The 21,254-nt window shown below is 54.3% G+C and overlaps 1 protein-coding gene across 3 annotated transcripts; it reads right to left on the reverse strand.

The window, feature by feature from the left end:
* INSYN1 (inhibitory synaptic factor 1) lies at positions 1-14,032 on the reverse strand. Of its 3 annotated transcripts, XM_004056462.5 has the most exons (3): positions 12,248-14,032; positions 11,112-11,834; positions 1-791 (listed from the first exon to the last, which is right to left on the reverse strand). In XM_004056462.5, the coding sequence occupies exons 2-3, from the start codon at positions 11,265-11,267 to the stop codon at positions 66-68; spliced, it is 882 nt and encodes a 293-aa protein (XP_004056510.1). In that variant the 5' UTR covers positions 11,268-11,834; positions 12,248-14,032; the 3' UTR covers positions 1-65. The 3 variants fall into 3 exon arrangements, with proteins under 3 accessions (XP_004056510.1, XP_055219702.1, XP_055219701.1); XM_055363727.2 differs by lacking the exons at positions 11,112-11,834; positions 12,248-14,032 and having other exon boundaries at positions 1-621; positions 717-791; XM_055363726.2 differs by lacking the exons at positions 11,112-11,834; positions 12,248-14,032 and having other exon boundaries at positions 1-625; positions 717-791.
* Positions 14,033-21,254: the final 7,222 nt, after the last annotated feature.

Below are 21,254 nucleotides of genomic sequence, written 5' to 3' on the forward strand. Positions count from 1 at the left end.
TATATATATATATATATATATTTATAGCTCTATGTGCCCACCGCCCCCGGCCCCCTCCCCGGCCCCTAGTTTTTCCCCCTGGCTTTCTGTCTAGTGGCTGTGTAGGGCAGAACCGTCTGCGTGCTCTTGTCTGACACTGTCTGGGTGCTGCTGTTCCTCGTGACCCTTCGAGTCTGTTCAGGGGCCAAGGTAGAGCCTGAGTGGCGGCTGGTCAGTGGAGAGCGCCGTGACTTGTAGGGGGCTGGGGAGGGCTTGTGGGGGCCTGCATGGGCCTCTGTATGGGCAGGCTCAGGGGGCAAGCCCACTTCTTCCTCCTCCGCCTCCTGCTCACCATCCCCCTCCTCATCGTCACAGCACAGAGCATGGTAGAGCACTTTGTCACTGAACCGCACCCTCTCCCGTGTCCCTGGGGTCCGCTGGGGCAGCTGGCTCTTCACTGTGGGGCCAGCACCGAAGGCCTCCTCACTGGAGGAGTCTGGAGTCTCCACTCGTGGCCCATTGGGGATGGGTGTGCCACCATTCATGAGGCGGTAGTCAGGGCCAGCCCCTGGCCGAGTCGACTCGGGACCATCCACGGAGTCCGAGGGGGTAGAGACGTCCAGGAAGGAGCAGAACTCCCAGCTGTCTGAGAGGATATCGGCTGTCATGAAGTCCAGGTGGCCCAGGTCAAAGGGGCCACCCATGCCCGCCTTGTCACTGCTAGAGGTGCTGCTCACAGTGGCCGTGGTCCAGTCGTCTGGCTCCAGTTCAAAGTCGAAGTCCGAGGTTAGCTTATCGATCTGGCTCACCACCTGACCAGGGAAGGGGAGAGGAGATGAGAGGGGCCAGGTGGGTCCCTGCGTCAGCCAGGTGTGAGTGTGTCTCCACCCCGTCCCTGTAGACCCCCTGGCTGATGAGCGTACCGGACAGGGGAGAGCCTGTAGGATGGTGACTGGCCTGGAGGTCACAGGTTGGTTTGCCCTGTGGAGGGCCCAGATCAGATCAGGCTGGACAGAGCTTGTTCCGGCCCTTCCCAAAGGTCTGTTTACCACTGTTCAGTGCCCTGGGGGAGAGGGAACTGCTTTCCAGCCCTGCACACCATCCATTCACTCACCCCTGTCTCTCAAACACAGCAGCTGCTCTGGGGGCAGCCCTGGTGACCAGGGATGAATCTTCCTTAGTTTGAGAGGGGGCCATTTCAGAGGGGCTGAGGGCCTCCAGCAAGCCCATTCCACAAAGAGCTGAGCAGCCCACGCACCCTCAGAGAGGAAATGATGTGGGTGATCACAAGGAAGACCCTGTGTGGGCTTTCTAAAGCATCCTGGACCAGTCCTTGCAGCTGACTGGTGACTGTTGCCCCTGGGTCTCCACCATCCCTCACGGCGAGAACACCAGGTGTACAGCACTGGCTGGGTCACCCCACCCCCATCTCCATCTCCCGGAGCCTCCTCATTCCTTCCCCTTCCCTGCCCACTGACAAGTGGAGATCAATCCTGGCTTGTTGAGAGAAGGAATAAAGCAAGCATTATTTGATAAGCAATAAAGAAGCCATCTATTCTGGGCCCAGAGCTGCTTGTTCAATGCACTCAAGGGGCAGCTCAGCTGTGGAGGTCACTCCACCCTGGCCTGCCTCGCATAAAGTGAAGCCCTTGGCTTCTATACAGGCGGCCCTGGCTTGGGACACTCCCTTGCCTGGGTGGCCACTGTCAGCACATAAATCAGGGAGGAAGACAGTGAGGGAAAGAGGGAGATCCAGTCAGAGACACAGGGACGGGACAGGGCAAGAGAAGGGAGAGAGAAGATTCCAACCAAAAACAAAACAGAAAAACAATGAAAACAAAGCAGCGAGGCCAAGAGTCAGAGTAACAGAGGCCAAGAGATCCACAGTGAGTCATCCAGATCAGAATCCAGCCCCCAGCACCTCTCCGGCGCCCTTCAACCTGGGGTCAGAGCAGGCAATTAATTAATTAACTCATTAAGTCCTTAATTCAACAAACAGTTGCTAAGGGCTGCTGCTGTCCAGGGATGTGCTAGTATTTGGCAAGGAGTGGGGGTAGTGAGTGCCCCAAAGTGAGAGGAAAGCAAGGTCAAAAGTGATGGCCAGAGTGGCTTGGGCCAGTGGGAAGACTACTTGATCAGGAGTCAGGGGCTGGATACAGGAGACCTGGTCAACCATTTTCCCTCTGTAGGTCTCATTTGCCCAGTCTGTAAGTGAAGAGGGTGGGTGAACTAGTTTATTTCCAAGGTTCCTTCCATGTCTGAGATTCTAGGACTCTGTTTATAGGAATGACTCTGAGAAGCTGCTTGGGTGCTGATGCCTAGGGATGGCCTCTCAACCATTGCCCAGGCCAGGAGTGGGGAAACCACTTGGCTGAGGCCTCCAGAAGAACTGGAGGAATCAGGACATCTGGATTCCAGACTTAGCTTTGACATTGTTCTGTGTGTCTTTTGGAAGATCACAGAACCTCTCTGGACCTCAACCTCATTCACCTCCAAGTGGGTAGGACAATCCCAGACCACCAAGTGAGTATGACAATCCCAGCCAACCTTATGAGAGCTTCATGAAGTACAGTGAGAAGGGCAGCAAAAGGACTCTGCAAAGCACTGGGGATGAAAATGACACCATCTCCCATCTCTGAGCACCTACCATGCACCATGCTTTCGAGTGCTCACCTCCACCCATGAGATCATTATCTCCTGTGTCTACAGATGAGGAGTCTTGGGCACTAGTCCCTGGAAAGCTGAGAATCTCTCCCTGCAGCCCCCTGCAAAACTGCACACCATCATGAAGTGCTGCTGTGCCTGCTGGGCTTGGGCAGGCGGTAGGGATAGGGCCCTACCCTCCAATCTGGCTACTTCTTGTGCTTCTCCCAGGATGATGCCTTCCTGCCCCAGAGGAACCTCAGAGAAACTCCTATCTCCCAGAAGCCTTTGCTCAACCCAAGCTCCACCCAAGGGCTGGTGGGAGCACTGGCCTAGCGTAGGGACACTCAGACTTGAGTGTCCCTCAGCTCACTCCCCAGAGTTTCTGGTTCTGCAGGTCTGAGGTGGTGTTGGAGAAGGTGCCTACCTAGCGTGCCTCCAGGCGCTGTTGCTGCTGCTCCAGAGACATGATTTGAAAACCACTAGCCTAGGGCACTGGGAGATTTAAGCTGGGTGAAGACCAGCAATTCAAGGCATTGATGGCCTCAGGAGAGGCCCACCACCTCTGGGGCAGCTATGCCCTCAAATGAGACTCCCCAGATCAAGCCAGAGCTGTGGAGTTTGCTGCTGCCTGAGGGCGGGGCAGAATGCCAGTAGGAATTGGAGTTGCATGACTTGGCTGTGACCTCACAGGGTCAGCTGAGGCCAGGCTGGGCCCAGAAGCTGGGTCTCCTGATGCTTAGTGAGGACAAGCACCATTGGGCCTCAGGCAGGGAAGATCCAGGGTACACATGGCAGGAGCCCAAGCCTTCAGGCTGGAACACTCCCCCAACCCAAGAAGCCCTTCCTCTTCTTTATTAGTACACTCCTCTCTGGTTCCAACCTGGGGGGATGGAGGAAAGAGAAAGAGGGAGGCCTGCATTCCCGAGTCCCACGTCTGCCACCTCTTGGCTGAGAGACCTTAGGCAGATGATTATCCCCCTCTGGGGCTTGATTTCCTGTCCTATAAAAGGAAGTAACACTCCCCTCCTCACCCAGGGTGATGAAAATTTAACAGATATGGGCCGGGTGCAGTGGCTCATGCCTGTAGTCCCAGCACTTTGGGAGGCCGAGGCGGGCAGATCATGAGGTCAGGAGATTGAGACCATCCTGGCCAACATGGTGAAATCCTGTCTCTACTAAAAAATAAAAATAAATAAAAAAAATTAGCTGGGCGTGGTGGTGCGCGCGTGTAGTCCCAGCTACTCGGGAGGCTGAGGCAGAGGAATCGCTTGAACCCAGGAGGCGGAGATTGCAGTGAGCCAAGATTGCGCCACCGCACTCCAGCCTGGCGACAGAGAGAGACTCTGTCTCAAAAAAAAAAAAAAAAAAGAAAAGAAAGAAAAAGAAAAAAAAGAAAATTTAACAGATATGAATGTGTTTTACATCACAGAGTCAAGATAGCTAAACACTTAAGAACCTGCGCTCTGGAGCCAGACATGGAGTCCTACCCTGGCTTCACTGCTTACCAGCTGTGTGACCTTGGCCAAGTTACTCAACGTCTCTGTGCCTAAGTTTCATCATCAAAGGAGAATTCTAGTAATACCTACTTGATAGGGCTGTTGTGAGGATTTAATGGCTTAATGCGCTTTGGACAGCATATGGAACAAGGCAGACTACCAACATCCACAATGCACCGTTGGGGGCTAACATGTGATCATGCCCCCGCACCAGGCCTAAGAGCAGTGGGAATTAGTTCTGCACCAAAGGAATGACCCTCTGATGTGGGTCCAGTGACTGTGGCAGAATTTCCAGTGCCTGTGGCAGAATAATGGGACATGCCGGGCCTTTCAAAACCTAGCACATGGACAGTACCTATTTTGCCCAAAGTTAGGGCTGTCTCCAGAAAGAATAGAACCAGAAGAAGTTCTAAAAACCAACTGGCTATGAGGCCCACAGGCAAATCTGGCCCAACCTGTTAGGTGAGACAGGTCACACCACTTGATGAATGACATAGTGAGGATGTGAAAGGGAAGACATGTGCCCGAGGGTATGCAGCTTCTCTGTGGGGTGCCTGGGTCAGTTCACAATCCCCACTGCCCTTCCCTGGTGCCTCGTTTCCTGGGCCAATGGTGAGGGCAGGTGTGGAGCAGACCCCAGTCTTGCTCTCTGCTTTGGATGTCTTGAAATCTGTGATTTTTTCCCTGAGGTTTAATAATCATTTTGCCTACATGTAATTTGGGATTGTCTTGGAGTGCATGGAAATAATTATATACACAGAAGGAAAGAGAGGGGGAGAGAGAGAGTGGAGAGAGAAATGGAACCATAAAATTACAGAATCAGACAACCCCCAAGCCAGAAGGGACTGCAGGCACTGTTGAGTCCACCTGTCTCAATGTGTTTGCCGAGGGGGGCAATGAGGCTCAGAGACTGGGAGGAGCTGAGCTGGGACCAGAGGGTGAGTCTTGACTCCTGGGCATTGCACCTTAAGACCAAGAATGACTTGCTCTGAAGAGACCAAGAGGGAGCCCTAGAGAGCAAGGGCAGGACTGAGGGCTGTGGCAGAACCTGCAAGCCTCGTGCCAGAGGTGTCCCCAACCTCTGTCCTGGTCACAGCCTTAGCGCCCCTCGCTGAAAAACTGCACCCATCTAGTCTTCCCACCGATAGCAACTTCCTCCCAGCTCTTGCTCCATGCTGCATCTAGGGAACTTTCTTATCAGCCAACAGGTCCACGTTGCCCCTCTGCTTCCAGCCCTTCCATACTCCCCAAACTCCTAAGCCTCCCAAACATAACTCCCTACCCACCCCCTTTCCTCTCCAGCAAGCAGCCTCCACCCTGCCAGGCCTGCCTCCTCACCACCCCTACACACTCCATCGAGCTCACTTCTGCCTCTGGGCCTCACCTGACACGCCCTCCCTCCTTTCCTACTCACTCCGTCTTCACTTCGAGAAGGAAGCCTTCCCTGATCCCCAGCTGAGGTCAGGTTCCCTATGAAAGGCTCTCAAAGCACCCTGCACCTCTCCTGAAAATGTTACACAATATTTAACACTGCTACAATTTTGCACCTATATGTTATTATGTGGTTGATGTCTGTCTCCCCACTAGACAGTAAACCCCATGAGGAGCAGGACTAGGTCTCTTGCTCACCGCTACATCCCCAGCTCGGCACAGGGATCGGCACATTCTGCAAACACAGCTGTTGGATGAGTGATGAGTTGAGACAGATGGCTTAATAAAAACTACTCGGGAGGCTGAGGCAGGAGAAGGGTGTGAACCCGGGAGGCGGAGCTTGCAGTGAGCCGAGATTGCGCCACTGCACTCCAGCCTGGGCGACAGAGCGAGACTCCGTCTCAAAAAACAAAACAAAACAAAAAAAACTGCTGGGGGCTTCTTTTCTGAGGAAGAGTTCTATAGTCCTGGACAATCCTATATTGCCAGACCCCAACCCTCTCTCCAGCCCTGGCTGAGCCCCCTCTCCAGTGGAAGCTTTGCTGTGTTCCTTAAGGCCTTAGAGCTAGGACTGAGGACCTGTAGTCCCAGAACCAGCATCCTGTACCCCCTGGATCCCCCACCACACCCCCCACCCTGCCCCACCTCACCTCCCCTGACAAGCTGCCACCTCCTTCCCTCTCTCCCAGCTCCCCAAGGCAGCTGGTTACATAACTGGGGATTCTGCATTATTTATGACCACTGATTATTTTTTAATTCTGTGATTACGTTATTATCTTCTTGGGGGGCTGTGGAGTTGGAGGGGCAGCGAGCTGACCGTGATTCACGGCTCTCATCCTGCAATTTGGCCTAATTGGCCAGGGAGCTTTGGTAAATCTGTCCGGAGGAGGAGAAGGCAAAGGGAAAAGGGAGGAAAGGAAGGCGTGAACAAAAATAATAAGAAAAAAATCCGCGCAATTCTTGCTGAGCTGCAGGTGATGGAGCTGACCCACTTTGGCGCAGCTCCGTGGTCCCCAGCCTCTCCTGCTCCAGCTGCTTCCTGGCTGGGCCCCATTTATCTCACACTTGCATGGCCTATGGCTTTCCCTGCCACCTTCAGACAAAGCCCCTTGCCGATGGGACTGCACAATGGAATGGCCAGGAAACAGAATGCCAGGATGACTGCTTCCTAGGCAAATCCGGTGGGGGATCCTCCACTGCCACCCAAGGCTGGGGAAACATTGTGCCAACCCCTCCATCTTCCTGAGGTGTTTGGGCCAAAGTGAGCAACTATGCCCTTAAGTTATATCCCACCCAAGAGTCACCGATGATGTGGGAGACACTGGTGTTAATGCAAGGATCACTATTGAGCCCCCATGTTGAGTGACGCCTGGGGGAGGGGGAAACCAAGGATGAGGAGGCCAAGTACCTGCTCAAGGTAAGCTCAATACCTGGGGGCCAAGGACGGGGGCCCTTAACCCTGCCTTTGGGAGCTTCTGGTGGGTGGGTAACGGGGGAGCAGTGGGGAGGCAGATTCCCACCCAGAAACATGACCAGCAGATTCCTGGAGAGTGTATGGGATTCTCACTGAGAACGAATCCAAATTCCGTGCATGCTGTGCATGGCTCGACGGAATCTGACTCCCTGCTCCCTCTTTGACCTTTCCTCTGCTCTTCTCCTTGTTCACTGCCCTCCAGCTGCTCTGGCTTCCTTACTGAACCTGAATATGCCAAGCACACTTCCTCTTCGAGACCTTGGCACCGGCTGCACCCTCAGCCGGGAATGCTCTTCCCCTAGATAGCCATGTGACTTGTATCCTCACTTCTGTGGGGTCTCTGTTCAAAGGCCACCTTATTGGAGACCCCCTTCCTGCCCCCATCCCTGTCACTCTCTATCCGCTTTTCCCACTGGCAGGGAGTGAGACTGCTGACTGCAGGAGAAACTAAAGGGCCCCAGCCAGGAGGCCAGGATGTGGTCCTGACCTCCCTGGTCATGGCTAAGAAACTGATGTGATTCCAGAAAACAAGGCCGTACGTGGAGCTGAGGAGCAGGCCAGTGTTAGAATAATTCATTAAAAACATCAAACAGATACGGAGTGAGCTTTGTGCCTCTCATTGTGCTAAGTGCTTTATATATGTCTCATTTAATTCTCGCAACAACCCTGGGGCAAGGGTAGGGGAGGATGCCTAAAATGTAGTCTCCCCATTTTTACCAATGGGAAAACAGAAGCACAGAGAGGTAAAGTAACTTTCGCAAGTTCACACAGCTAAGGAGAGGGTGGAGCTCAGATTTGAACTACAGGCATCTAGCTGCAGAGCCCATGCTCATAGCCCCTGAGCTGTTCTGCATCTCTTACTTAAGATCTAGAGAACTTTGAGGAGCTTAGAGAACCTGCTGGGACTGGCCCGGTATCCTGGAGTACTGGGGAGCCTGGGAGAGATAAGGGCTAGTTAATGATTGACCGTCATATCCCTCTGCAGCACAATTTTAGCTTTCAATGCACTTTTACATTCCTCACCTCACTTAATCCTTTAAAAGACTTTCCCCACCAATGGGATAGAACTTGCTCATCGCCCAGGGAGCCAGTGGCAGAGCTATAGTAGGGGTTTGCGAGGGCGAGGGAGGTGTGGGAGAGGGAACTTCAACTCCTCTAGGACTGTGAGTAGGTGTTGACCCCCGTGCCCCCAGCCCACTGCATGCCAAGCCCCTAATAAATCCTTATAAGATCACCGTGCAGTGCAAATCACCACATCCCAATTTCAGAGATGAGCAAACTGAGGCTGAGGGACCTGGGGAGGAAGTGCTTTGGTGTGGCTCATCTTTCAGTGAATTTCAGGCCATATGCTCAAGAGGATGAGGAGAGTCTGCCATGATCAGTGGCATCAGGGGGCTGGGGAAGGGGAGCAGCAGGCAGAGGAGGAAGATGGCTGAGGGGAATAAAGCTAAGCCCTTCCACTCCGCTGGCCTTGTTCTTTCACCAAGCATATGTGCAGCCCCCCACCCCCAACAGTCTTGTATGTGACTCTCATCTCCACTTCTAAGTGCTTGGCCTGAGACAAGAACACAGCTGGTGGGCTCTAAGCTGGTGCTGCCCAGATCATGGGGTGAGGTGAGGGAACAAGTGAGTGCCTCTCAACCTTGAGCCTACCCATGCCCCCGATAAGAAAATGCTACACAAAGGGACTGAGAAGAGCCAGGCAAATTCAGCTTTACAGCTCTCCCTTGGAGAGCCAAGAGCCAAGACCATAGGTTCCAGAGAGCAAGGAGATTCCAACCCTTTTCTCCAAACCAGGGTCTGGCACCCCCCCTTGGTAACCCCATCCCTGGCAAATCCCATCTCACAGGAAGACGGTGATGGCATCTCTTCTTTTGCTTGGGCCTCCCAGAGCTTCACCTGCCTTCCTCCACACTCCCCTCTGCCTGTCACCCTGTGTCTAGACCCTGCCTGGGGGACGAGAGAGTTCTGAGGCTTACCCACTCCCCCAGCTGGGTGCCATTGGCAGCGGGCAGGCAGTGGCATACGGGGTAGGCTCTGGTTGCCGTAGCAACCTGCCAAAGTCTTGGGTGGAGGCACATGGCCTACAGGGTGTGTGGGGGGAGGGGACTCATTTTCTCTGTCCTGGCTGAGGCCTCTGGGCTGCATAGCCTGTGAACCTGGAGCTCTGCTATTGGAGACATGGGAGTGGGTGAGTGTGAAAGGGAAGGAGAGGGCATCTAAATGATCTGCAAATAAATCCTAGAGCTATTGCATCACAGATGAGCATAAGGGATCATCTCTGGAAGGCCCCTGTCAAAATGCAAAGAGATCGCCCAGTAGCTCACCTGCTGAAACCCCAGAAAAGGCATCAGGAACCCGAGTTCTAGGCATACTTCTGCCACTGGTAGGCTGTGTAACCTTGGACAAGCCCCTATGGCTCTCTGGGCCTCAGTTTCTTCAATAGTAAATGGACAGAGCTGGTCTGGATTACCTATGAGATCCTTTGAAGCTCTGGGTGGCTATGCTGTGGGGAGAGGGAACACAGATGCCTGGAAGATGCCCAATTGGGAAAAGGCTGGGAGTTGTATCAGAGTTGACTCCCAGGCCTAGAGTCAATCCTGGCTCTTTGTGGGTACCTGCCAGGGCATAGGTCTCATGTCCCTGGCCAAGACTGAGACTTTGGACAGTTCCCATGGCCCTGATCTAAAATAAGATGGAGGCAGGGGGAAAACTGTAGTGCCTTGGACCCAAGAGTTTGGAGGAGGAAGGGTTGCGCAGGGGCATCTGGCGTTTGATCTCCAAATTGTACTGTCCAAAGATGTGCAACCCAGACTATGGCCGGCCCAGTCCATGGGCAGAAGCACCACCACCTCAGTCTGCCTGAAGCAACAGTCATTCTCATCTTCTGAGATGGGATTTCCTGGTAGGCTCCACGAGGCTGACCCTGGACAGCTCTTGTCCTGGCATCTCTATGCCCACTCCCTATCCCATTCTGAACACAGTGCCCTTCAAACAACCCCTCCTCCTTGGCTCTCAGGCCAGGCTGCAACGCCACTTTGCCAGCCTGGAGTTGGTACCTACCATCACCCCACCTCTTCAGCCTTCCTAGAGGCCCTATCCTCCCTGCACAGCTGGCCAGGGAGAGCTTGAGCCCATAACTCCAGTTCAGTCACTCTCCCTGCCATCTCTGCAGGGGCCCTGGTTACAAGGAGTTGAAATTTGCCTAAAGCCCACCTGGCTGGTATAATGGCACCCAGTGGGCAAATTCAGGCTAGCAGCTCAGAACGCTGGTCATGCATTTTGGACTCGAACGCAGCACAGGGGGCAGGGCTGAGGACATGTGTACCTCATTACCCTAGCGATGTGAGAAGCAGTAATTAAACCGGGCTCCACTTAGAAAGACAGAGAGGGACACACACATCCCAGCATTTCTCAGTGGCTTTTCAGCCTTGGCAAAAATATTTAGAACAGTGGGATGGAGACTCGCATCCCCTTAGGGAAGACTCCTGCCCCTGCCAAAATATGCAAGGAACTGTTATCCACTACAGCACCCCCAGACCCATTCTTAACCCCGGACAAAGAGGACATAGCTGGCTTAAATTTTTCCAAGATCAAGGGTTCTCAGTATTTGTGTGATTTCTAGGGATACGCTTTGAGCTGGGCCTCAAGCAGTGGAAACCACCTCAGCACAACTATCTGCACTCTCCCAGGGCCCCTTGTGACCAGATCAGAGTCTGGGAGACAGATGGTGGGTTCAAGGGTCAGCTTGGGTCCCAGAAGGGTGTCTTCCACTAAGAAGCTGTGGCAGGATTCAGTCCTTACTGGCCATCTTGGCAGCCCTTTGTGCTAACCCAGAGCTCCAGGCCCACTGACATGCTGCTCAAGTAACCTCTACAACACCGAGGCCCCTCCAGCCTTGGGGTCTGATGAGATTTTTAGCAAAGCAGATTTGCGGAAAGGAGAGCAAGGAGAAAGAAGGTCCCCAGTAGAGTGACACGTGCACGCAGCTTTGCACACTCCAACGTATTTATGAGTACGTTTTTGTGACAAACCCAAGAAGGCTGGCTTAGGGTCTGTCTGGTCCCTCCTCACCCCTCACTTACCTCCCTCAGCTCCTTGGCCACCTCCTTGAGCTCGCGAAGGATGCCCTCAAGCTGCCCGATGACCATCTTCATGCGCTGTCGAATCCGCTCCCGCTCACCACCACTGCTGGGGTCGTCACTGGGCTGCCCGAGGTCCGGGGCGCCCCGAATGTTCATCGTTTACCACGTGGCCGCAGGCCTGCCCATACTCCCCCCAGCTGGGCACACGCTGCGTCTGCCTCCACGGAGCCCCCCTCGGCTGGGCAGAGCTCCACATTTTAACGGCCCCCCAGCCCACCCTGGCCCTGGGCGGCCCTCAACCAGCCCCTGCCCCCTGCCACCCAGCCTCCTCTGCCTCTGGGTGGGGAGTGGGACACCCAGAGGGAGACAGAGTCTGGCAGAGGGGGTCAAGGTGAGGACACAGGAGAGGAGGGGGAGGGACCTTGGGTCCCAGGAGTGGCCTCCAGGTCTTGAAGTGCCTGTGGGTGTGCAGAGCTGATCTCTGCCTGAGCTTGAACACAGAGGCAGGGGGATGACTCTGCAGGGACTAAGGGTAAGACATGCCCTTGGGATGGGGGGAGGCAGCAGGGATCCCCTCACAACTCCTAGGCAGTTGCAAAGGCAGAGGTCTCTGGATGCAACTGACACCTGCAGAGGGATGGTGGCCAGGGTCTTCCAGATGTGGAAGGGGCTCCGGATATGGGCAGCTCTGGGGAGGGAGCTGGATTGGAAGAGGGCAGCCCCCTGCGGAGAGAGCGAGCCTGGCGTCAGCCCTCCCAGGCTGCAGCACCAGCCGGCAATGCCGCTGCCTCCCTCCTCACGCCAGCCTGCACCCTTCCTTGCTGGGGATTCTTTTTTTCTTTGTGGGGAGGGGTGGTGGAGGCAGACGGTTTACAGCACAGCCCCTCCTCCAGAGGGAAAGGGAGGGAGCCCCTGCTTTAGAAGCAGAAGTCCTCAGCCTGCTACGGGGCACCCTGGCCGTAGCTCCCGCCCCCTCCCCCCACCTTCCCCCCAGCCAGGCCTGCCCAGGCTGGTTCACCAGAGGGCCTCTCCAGTCACCCATCCTCCCTCCCAGCGCCCCCAGGGTGCCCTCGTTCCCAGCGGACCCTCCCTCCCCCAGCCCCGCCTTCCCTCAGAACCCCCACTCCTGGACTCACCGAGGGTGGGGGCACCGGCCTTCCCTCCAAGCAGCGTCGGGGGCCAAGCCCCAAGACGGGGTTGGGGGGCCCCCAAGGCTCCCTAGGGTGGGCTTCTCTCTCTGGACCCTTCGGCCCCGGGCCTCAGGGAGGTCCTCCGAGCCGTGACCGGAGACATCTGGGCGGTGGGAGGGGGCGGGGCCTCCGCGCTCCAGGGAAGGGGGCAGGAAAAATCTTTCTCAAGCCTCTCCAGGCTCGGGGTCGGGAATGAGCAAGGGTCCGGCAGATTTGGGGCTCCGAGGCCACAGGTGACCGGGGCGCGGGGAGGCCGAGGAGACGCCGGGCAGGTCCCAGCGCGTGAGCCAAAGTCGGAGGGCTGGGAGGGCGCCGGGATCCCCTCAGCCCACGCCCGGCATTCCCCGGGCTCTGCACCGTCCGGGATTCGCTCTGTCCAGTCCAGATCGGCCGGGTCCGGGCTCCGCTGGGGTCTGCCCTGCCCTACCCCGCCCGGAGTGAGCTGGCACCGCCGGGCGCCCGGGACGCGCTCAGCCCGGACCCAGAACGTCCGCGCCCCGGCACCCGCGGCGTCCGGAGCGGCCGCGAGGGTCTGCTCAGCCCAGCCCCGCGGTCGGCCCTGGGCGAGACCGCTCCCACGGCTCAGTTCACGTTCCGAAAGGTCCGGAATCCACCGGGTTCCCGAGGAGGGGCGATGTCAGCCGCGGGGACCGGTCCCCGCCGGGCCCAGCCGAGAGCGCGCGAAGCCGGGGGCCCCGGCCGGGCTGGGTTCGGCGGCCCGGGCGCAGGCGGGAGCAGCGCCGGGCGGAGGAGAGGAGAGGAGGCGAGAAGAGGCGAGGGGAGGAGGCGCGGCGAGGGGAAGGGAGGGGAGGGGGCGAGCGGCGGGCCGGGCCGGGCTGGGCCGGGGCGCACTAGGCTCGCAGCCTCCGCTCCGCTCCGCTACCTCCCGTCCGTTCGCTCTCGGCTCCCCGCCTCAGCAGCCCCCGGGCGCCGGGTCGCCGCCGGTGGGGCAAACAGGCGCCGGGTCGGGGCTGGGCCTCCCTTCACCGCCTCGCCCTGCCCTGCCCCGCCGGGCTCCCGGGGCCTGGGCCCGCTCCCCAAGCGCCGCGGCGCCGCGCCGCGCCGCCCGCACCCCGGCCGCCCCCGGCCCGCCCCGCCGCCCCCCGCCGGACTGGCCGCCCGGGCGGGCGCTGGCTCCCTTAAAGGCCGCCCGGCTCGCTCGGCTCCGCTTGCCTCGGCGCTGTCAGGGAAGGGGCCGGCCCGCCGCGCCGGGAGGGAGCTTTTAAAGCGACACGCACGCCTCCCAACCCCGAGGGCCAAGCGTGCGAGCCAGGGGGGTCTCGCCACCCGGGCGAGGGGGAAGGGTCTCGCTGGCGGGGCTGGAGGCGGACTGACCGGACCCCACGCCGGCTGACCTGGGGCGCGGAGGGACAGCGTTCTGGGGACTTCGTTCCTTTCCCACTTCTCCAGACACCCCCATTGCCCCTTTCCCCTACTGCACTGCCCCCAGGCTTCCCTTTTGGCCACGTTTCCCGCATCCAGACCCTCCCTTCTACCCCCCACATAACCCAGCCCCTGACCTTGCCTGAAATCACATTCATTCAGAAAATAGAATAATGCCAACCTTTCCTGAGAACCTACTGTGTGCCAAGCTCTGGGTCGGCAGGGCTGGGGGTTGGAGGCTGTCTTGGACACCCATCGTTTCCTTCAGCTATTCAACAATTGACTCATGTATTAGAGGCCTTCTGTGCATCAGGTTCCATGCTAGGCTCCGGGGCCACCAGAGCATTTCAGGAAGCTTACGGCTGGGGGACACTCCTGAGTCACAACAGAGGCAAATTCTGGAAGCAATGTTAACAGGGGAGTAGGGAAGTGTGGGTTGGGTGGTGCAGTTCAGGCCAGGGCCTGGTGGGTTCTGCCAGGTAGGCCACCCCTGAGCTGAATCTCAAAGGAGGAGTAGGAGTGACTGTCAGTGTGGGGGGTTGGGGATCAGCATTCCAGGCAGGGAGGAGGGTGGGAGCACAGGCTCAGAAGCAGAAGTGGGAGGAGGGGAGTTTAAGTTAACTGGGGCCTTTTAGATACCATTTTGACTGCAGACCACAGAGAGACTCAGAGACCATGGTTAGGAGCTTAGATTTTATCCCGGGGCGGAGGGAGCTATGATATTGGGAGGAACCTGGGCCTGCTTGCCTTCTCAGGAAACCCCTCTGCGGCATTGTGAGTGGGTTTGAGGAGGTGCCACCGAGATAGAGCAGTTAGGAGGCTGTTACACAGTTGGCCAGAAGACAGCGGAGTCTATGAATCTATGCTCATGAGAGAGGCTGGGGCTTGAGAGTAACATTTTGTTTGTTTTTTTTTCTGAACCATCATTAGAGGGGTGAGATGAACAGGGACGCTGTGTAGAAGTAACAAAAGCAGTAGTTCCGGGCTGGAACCTCAGAAAAGAGTCCATGAGTGAGAGGGAGGAGTGATTAGAAAGATAGGAGAAGAACCAGAAAGTGGAGAGTTACGTAGGCCCAGTAGGAGGAGTTTGGGAGAAGCAAGTGCTCATCAGTGTCGAACGCGGCAGGGAATGGCTGTGAGAGAAGGAACAGAAACTGTCTATTTGTCTTGGTACTCAGGAGGCCACTGGTGACATGGTAGGGGCAATTGGTTTTGGACGGTAGAAGGTGACAGGAACCAAACTGTTGGGCATCGAGGACTATGTGCCCAACAGTGAGGAACAGGAGTGAGTACAGATGACATTTTCAAAAGTTTAAGTGGCAGGGAAGCAGAGATCTTGAACTAGAGGCAGAGGAGGGGTCAAGGGAGGTGGGGCTAGGTGGTGGTTTTAGGCTGGCCCATGGGGGGCTTGAATTCCAGAGACAGTGATGGTATTGTGGGTGCTAATGATGTTCCTTGGTCTCTGAGTTATCTCAGAGACGTATTCACAGGGGGCTGCTGGGGGAACTGACTCCTACTTCCTTGAGATTCAGCTCAGGGGTTGCCTTTGGAGAACCAGAAGCTGTGAGGGTGGGAATCCGGCTGCCCTGGGTTGGGGAGAGGTTCTCCTGATGGGGTGGATCCAGAGGCCCCACCAATCACTTAAAAAATTGTAGCAAAATACGCGTAACATAAAATCTACCTTTTTTTTTTTTTTTTGAGACAGAGTCTCTCTCTGTCACCCAGGCTGGAGTGCAGTGGCACGATCTCGGCTTACTGCAAGCTCCGCCTCCCAGGTTCATGCCATTTTCCTGCCTCAGCCTCCCAAGTAGCTGGGACTACAGGCACCCACCACCACGCCCGGCTAATTTTTTTGTGTTTTTAGTAGAGGCGGGGTTTCACCGTGTTAGCCAGGATGGTCTCGATCTCCTGACCTCGTGACCCGCCTGTCTCGGCCTCCCAAAGTGCCGGGATTACAGGTGTGAGCCACCGCGCCCGGCCTAAAATCTACCATCTTAACCATTCGTAAGTGCATAGTTCAGTGGCACTAAGTACATTCACATTGTTGTGTAACCATCACCACCACCCATCTCCAGAACCTTTTCATCATCCCAAACTGAAACTCTGTGATTAAGAGCTGATAGCAGCCACTCTCTGTGGAGCACCTACCAGGCACCAGGCACTGGGCCAAGTACTTCCACATGCATTATCTTATTCCATCTCACAGTGACTTTCCATCACCCCTCCCCCCGCCAGCCCCTGGCAACCACCATTCTATCTTCTGTCTCTGTAACTCTGACTACTCTAGGTGCCTCATAGAAGTGGAATCACACAGTCTCACCAATCACTTTTGTGGAAGCAGTGATGCTAAGGAACAGCCGAGACCAAAAATGGGCTAAGCCTGAAAAAAATGAGTTTCTAGTCTTAGGTCCAGGGAATCATCCACCCTCATCCAGGATGAGGGAGATGTGTTTGAACTGGCAAGGTTAGGAGACAGTGAGCTTGATTGGACAGGGTGGACTGTGACTGCTTAATACATAATTGATCTCGGGTCTCATTAATAGAAGCACAGTGTTTTGAAAAAGGGAGGTAACATTTCTTCTGTCATTTGTGTGGATCAAACCATGCCCAGCACCTCAATTCATTGGGTGTGTCCATAGGAGGACAGCCAGGTAGAATAGGGGAGGTGACTGGTGTATATGTTCTATGAAGGATGGTAGGGCTGGTCAGAGCAGGCTAGAGAAGAGGAGACTCAGGAGAAGGGGTCTCTGATTGTAAATCTCCAAAGAGCTGCCACAGGCGAGAGGGAATAGATAGTATCTGGGTGGTGCTCAGACCTGCCTTCCTTAGTGTTTGGGGATTGATCCATCCTTTCTTCCACCCAACCTCCCTGGCCACCTGCCTAGATGTCCCATCCTTTAGATCTCTGCTTATTCACCGCCAACCTCCACCCTCTAGGCAGCCTTCCCTAGTGCTTTAGTCTACGGAGAGAAATGGAAGCACTTTTTTTTTTTGCCCTTAACCAAATGTTTCCCAGGGCATTCATTTAATGTGCTAGCTGTGTGACCTTGAGCAAGTCACTTAACCGCTCTGAGCAAGGATAGCAGCCTATAAACATTTTAATTCTTTCTTGAATTGGGTCTCTTGTAAAAAAAAAAGGGGGGGGATGTATTTCACTGTCTCTCTGATTCAGAAAAATCAGGACAATAATGACTACTTTCCAGGGTCATTGTGAACATGGAATAAGATAATGCACATGGAAGTACTTGGCCCAGTGCCTGGCACCTGGTAGGTGCTCTGTAAATGGTAGCTGCTATCAGCTCTTATTCATGGCTTCATGTCTGTAAGCCTTATTTCCTTGTGAGTCTGTGAACTCCTCATGATGGGCTTGTGTGTGTCTGCCCATCTCTCACATGGACCACTGCAGTAGACAGTAGACAGTGATTTTTACCTCTCTGCCTGTTTTCCACCATCCAGTTCTAGCATTCCTTTTCTTGGGGAAACTCCCTGCTGTCATCACATAATCCTAGTGGGTTGTCAGTTAAAGTGCCCACTACTCCCACCCATCCCTATCCCACTGCCACTAAGTAGGCATGTGACTCAGACTGCACCAACCGTGGAACCCCATCCTCCAGCAACAGTGATTGGTCCAAGGGGTGGGCACATAACCTAAGCAGGACCAATCAGATTCTTTCCCTGGGATTGATATGTGGATGCTGGGAGGAAGAACCCCTCTTCCTAGTGGGGTGCAAAACTGGATGTTATGGTCCAAACCTGCTGACAAGCCATCTTTCCCACTCAATCTAGGAAGCTGAGCAAGGCAGCAGAGAGGAGAGGAATTTAGAGAGCATGCTAGCAGCATTGAGTCCCAGTTTTTGTTCTCATGGCCTTCACTCCTGCAGTTCTTCTTTCAGTCCGGTGAGCTGCAACAACATCCTACTCATCTATAAGAGCTGATAAATTCCTCATATTGCTCCAGTTCGTTTGGTGGGGTCTCTGTCTCGTGTAACCAACTGGAGCCTGACAGATGCACTCAGGAAATACTAAATGAGCTGACTAAATGATTGACTGAGTAATTGGGTTCCCAGATGGGGTAAGATGTCTCCAAATCCTGAAGCCAGAGGGTTGGGACCTGCTGCCCTGTGGCCATGGAGGGGAAGTGGGGGCATTTGGGAGATTATTGCAACAGGCCAGCTTGGATTTGGGCCCCAGCTTTGTCATTTGCTAGCTGTCTGATCTCAGGCAAGTTACTTGCCCTCTCTGAACTTGAGATCCTTTGTCTATAAAATAGGCAAAGTACTAGTGACTGCCTAGGGTTGCTTTGAGGATGGAATGAGATAAGGAGCAAAAAGCACCAAGCACAGTGCCTGGGGTGTGGGGGTGAGGGAGCAGGAGTTGGAAGAATGGTAAGAAATGGTAACTGTTTTTATTTAGTCTGCAGTCTACTCTCTCTAATAGCGCAGGACTGAGACTGGCATGCAGCTCAGGAGAGAACGAGGATTCAGTCTGCAAGCTAGATTCTCAGAAGCAATGGATCCTGACACCAGGGAAGCAGTGCCAGGGTGACAGTGGGCATGTTTGGGCTTCGAACAGATAATAGAGACAGTAGAGAGAGTCTACAGAGAGAAATGGAAGCACTGCCTAACACTTAGGCAGTAGAGTTGGAATGATAGGGCACCAATGCCAGCTTTTCCATTAACCATGTGACTCATTTAATCTTCCCAAGCCTAAGTTTCTCGTTCTGTAAATACCTTCCTGGTAGCTGTCTTGAGGACTAAATAAAACAGTTCATGTATCATGTTCAGCACAGGGCTTAGTAGGCGTTTGATAAATATTACCTATTATTATTGATATTGGGGGCTTAGGGAAATTTTCTAAACACAAAGGTTGGGATGAGTGGCAATCAGGTGGGATCAGAGGCAAACTTTTCATGACAAAGTCCCCAAATAAAGGGGTTATAGAGAATCATATCTGAATCACCAAGGAAAGGCCATTTCAGAATGACAGGGTGACATATCTCCTTCTGTGGCTGGACAGTGTCGGGTTCACACTGGGAAAGCCATGTCTGAGGACATTTCTGTCATCTTGCTGCCCACAATAATCTCCCCAGCTGAGTCAAGTTTCTCAAGAGTTTTCTACACTGACTCCTTCCACTTCCTCACTTCCCACTCACTCCTCAAACCTTGTAACCCGCGCCTGCTGGCACTGCATTGCTGGAACAACCCTCACTGTGCAGGACATTATCCTTGCTAAGACCAGCAGACACTTTTCTTCCCCTATCCAAGGCAGCGACCTTGGGGGACCTGACCCTGCTGAGCTTGTCTTACTTCCGGGTCCCCTGTCCTGTGTGGCCTCATGTCTCCTTTCTCTACTGATTCCCTTCCTGCCTCTCTGGCTGCTGCTTCTCAGTTGGCTTCAGGTGTTCATCTTCTTTCTCTGGCCCCTTAAAAGTTAAGTCCTCAGGGCCAGGCACGGTGGCTCATGGCTGTAATCCCAGCACTTTGGGAGGCTGAGGGGGGTGGATCACAAGGTCAAGAGATCGAGACCATCCTGGCCAACAGGGTAAACCCCATCTCTACTGAAAATACAAAAAAATTAGCTGGGTGTGGTGGTGCGTGCCTGTAGTCCCAGCTACTCAGGAAGCTGAGGCAGGAGAATCACTTGAACCTGGGAGATGGAGGTTACAGTGAGCCAAGATTGCACCACTGCACTCCAGCCTGGTGACAGAGTGAGACTTCGTCTCAAAAAAAAAAAAAAAAAAAAAAAAAGCTGAGTCCTCGAGATTCTCGTCTAGACTCTCTTCTCACTCTATACACCTTCTGTAAGGGAGCTCTTCACACTCCCAAAAAGTTTTTGACTTCCAATTCACTGTCTCCAGAGGAGACCTTTCCAAAGCTTCAGATCATATTGCCACTTGCCTACTGGACAGTTCATGAGGTTGTCTTGCAGGCACCTAAAACTCAACATGCCCAAGTTGGAACCCATTACCTTTCCTTCAAATGTATCCCCTTTTGTCTTCCTAATTTCAGAGAATGTCAATGCCCTCCACTCCTCCATGCATGCCACAAACTTGTGATCGCACTAGAGTCAGAGCCAGAGTTAGAGCCACCCTAGAGCCAGAGCTCTTCCACATTTCTTCAGTTACTAAGTCCTGTTGCTTCCACCCACTTTATCTCCCTGTCGATAACCAGGCTCTTGATTGCACCCATGAGCCCCTGTATTAGCCAGCAGCCTCCTGATGGATCTGCCAATCTTCACACTTACCCTATGAAGTCTGCTGTTGCTGTTGCTGGTACCAGCCTTCTGATCTACCCACTTATGACCATCCACAGCTCCCTGTCTCTATGAGGAAGTCTGGTCTCCCTAGTTTGGCATCCACATCTTTCCAGGAGCCTGCCCTTGTCTAGCTCTCCAACCTCATCTCTATTGCATCTTGCTCTCTGTGCCTCTGCCATGCTGAGCTGCTTTCAGCTTTTTCCTCACCACCACCTTATACCTGCCCTCCTCTTTGCCTGGAATGCTCCTCTCCTCTCTCTTCTTGAGACCAACCCCCAGACCCTCCTGAAATTTTCTTCCAGTGTGCAAGGTCCCTCCTCTGCACCACCCCAGAGCCCTTGTCCACCGCAAGTACAGTGTCTGCCACACTTCCTTGCCATTGTGAATCCAGCTCTCTTCCACAGACCACATGCTGCTGGAGAGCACCTCCATGCCCTTGACATCCAGTAGAGCCAGTCAAAGTCAGTTCTCAAGGTATGTTTTGTAAATATTGAGTGACTCTCTCAAATAATTATTTATTTTGTATCTTTGTTAAACACACTATTTTAAAGATGACCCTAAGGTGGAAAAAAACTGGAAGGAAGGGGCATGTTACATAACTCAGGGGTCCCCCCAACACGTACCCTGAACCTTAATAGCCTTCCCCAGAACTCTAACACTCAGACATCACTTTCCCCAGGAAAGACCTGTATGCAAAGCCCTGCTGTGTGACTTAGACCAAGCATATGCCCTCTCTGTGCCTCTACTTCCTCTTCTGAAAATGGGATGTTGGGGTATTATGGGAAGATGATATTTTGCAGAGTACTTTCAAAGAATCTTCAGTTAGCCTGCCACGGCATGGAAGAAGTATGCTGTTATCATTTCTGCCTGCCTTCTGGGGAATTTAGGCTGCCCATTACCCTACTCCCCATTCTCCTATCCTTAAATCTCTCTCTCTCACTTACTCTCTCTCTCTCTGTCTCTCCTGGTTCCTTCCCATCAGCATTTAAACTGGCTCTCTAAATTCTTTCATCTTACAAGTAAGATCCCACTTCCCTCTCCAAGTACTGTCTTGTCTTTCCTCTTTCCACAGCCAAACTCACGCCAAGAGTTGTCCCCATTCCCTGCCTCTCCTTCCCTGGCTCTCACTCATCCCTCTTCCTTGCAATCTGGCATCCGCCTCCACCACTCCCCTGAAAAGCCTTTAAATGCTAAACACACCCGTGACCTCTAAGATGCTCAATCCACAGGACACGTTTGAGCCCTGATCTGACTTGTCTTCTCACTGCATTTGGACATTCAGCTGCCTGTCCTCTCTCGGCATCAGGGATGCCCA

Source organism: Gorilla gorilla, chromosome 16, assembly GCF_029281585.2.
Source record: "Gorilla gorilla gorilla isolate KB3781 chromosome 16, NHGRI_mGorGor1-v2.1_pri, whole genome shotgun sequence".
NCBI classification, from domain to species: Eukaryota; Metazoa; Chordata; class Mammalia; order Primates; family Hominidae; genus Gorilla; species Gorilla gorilla.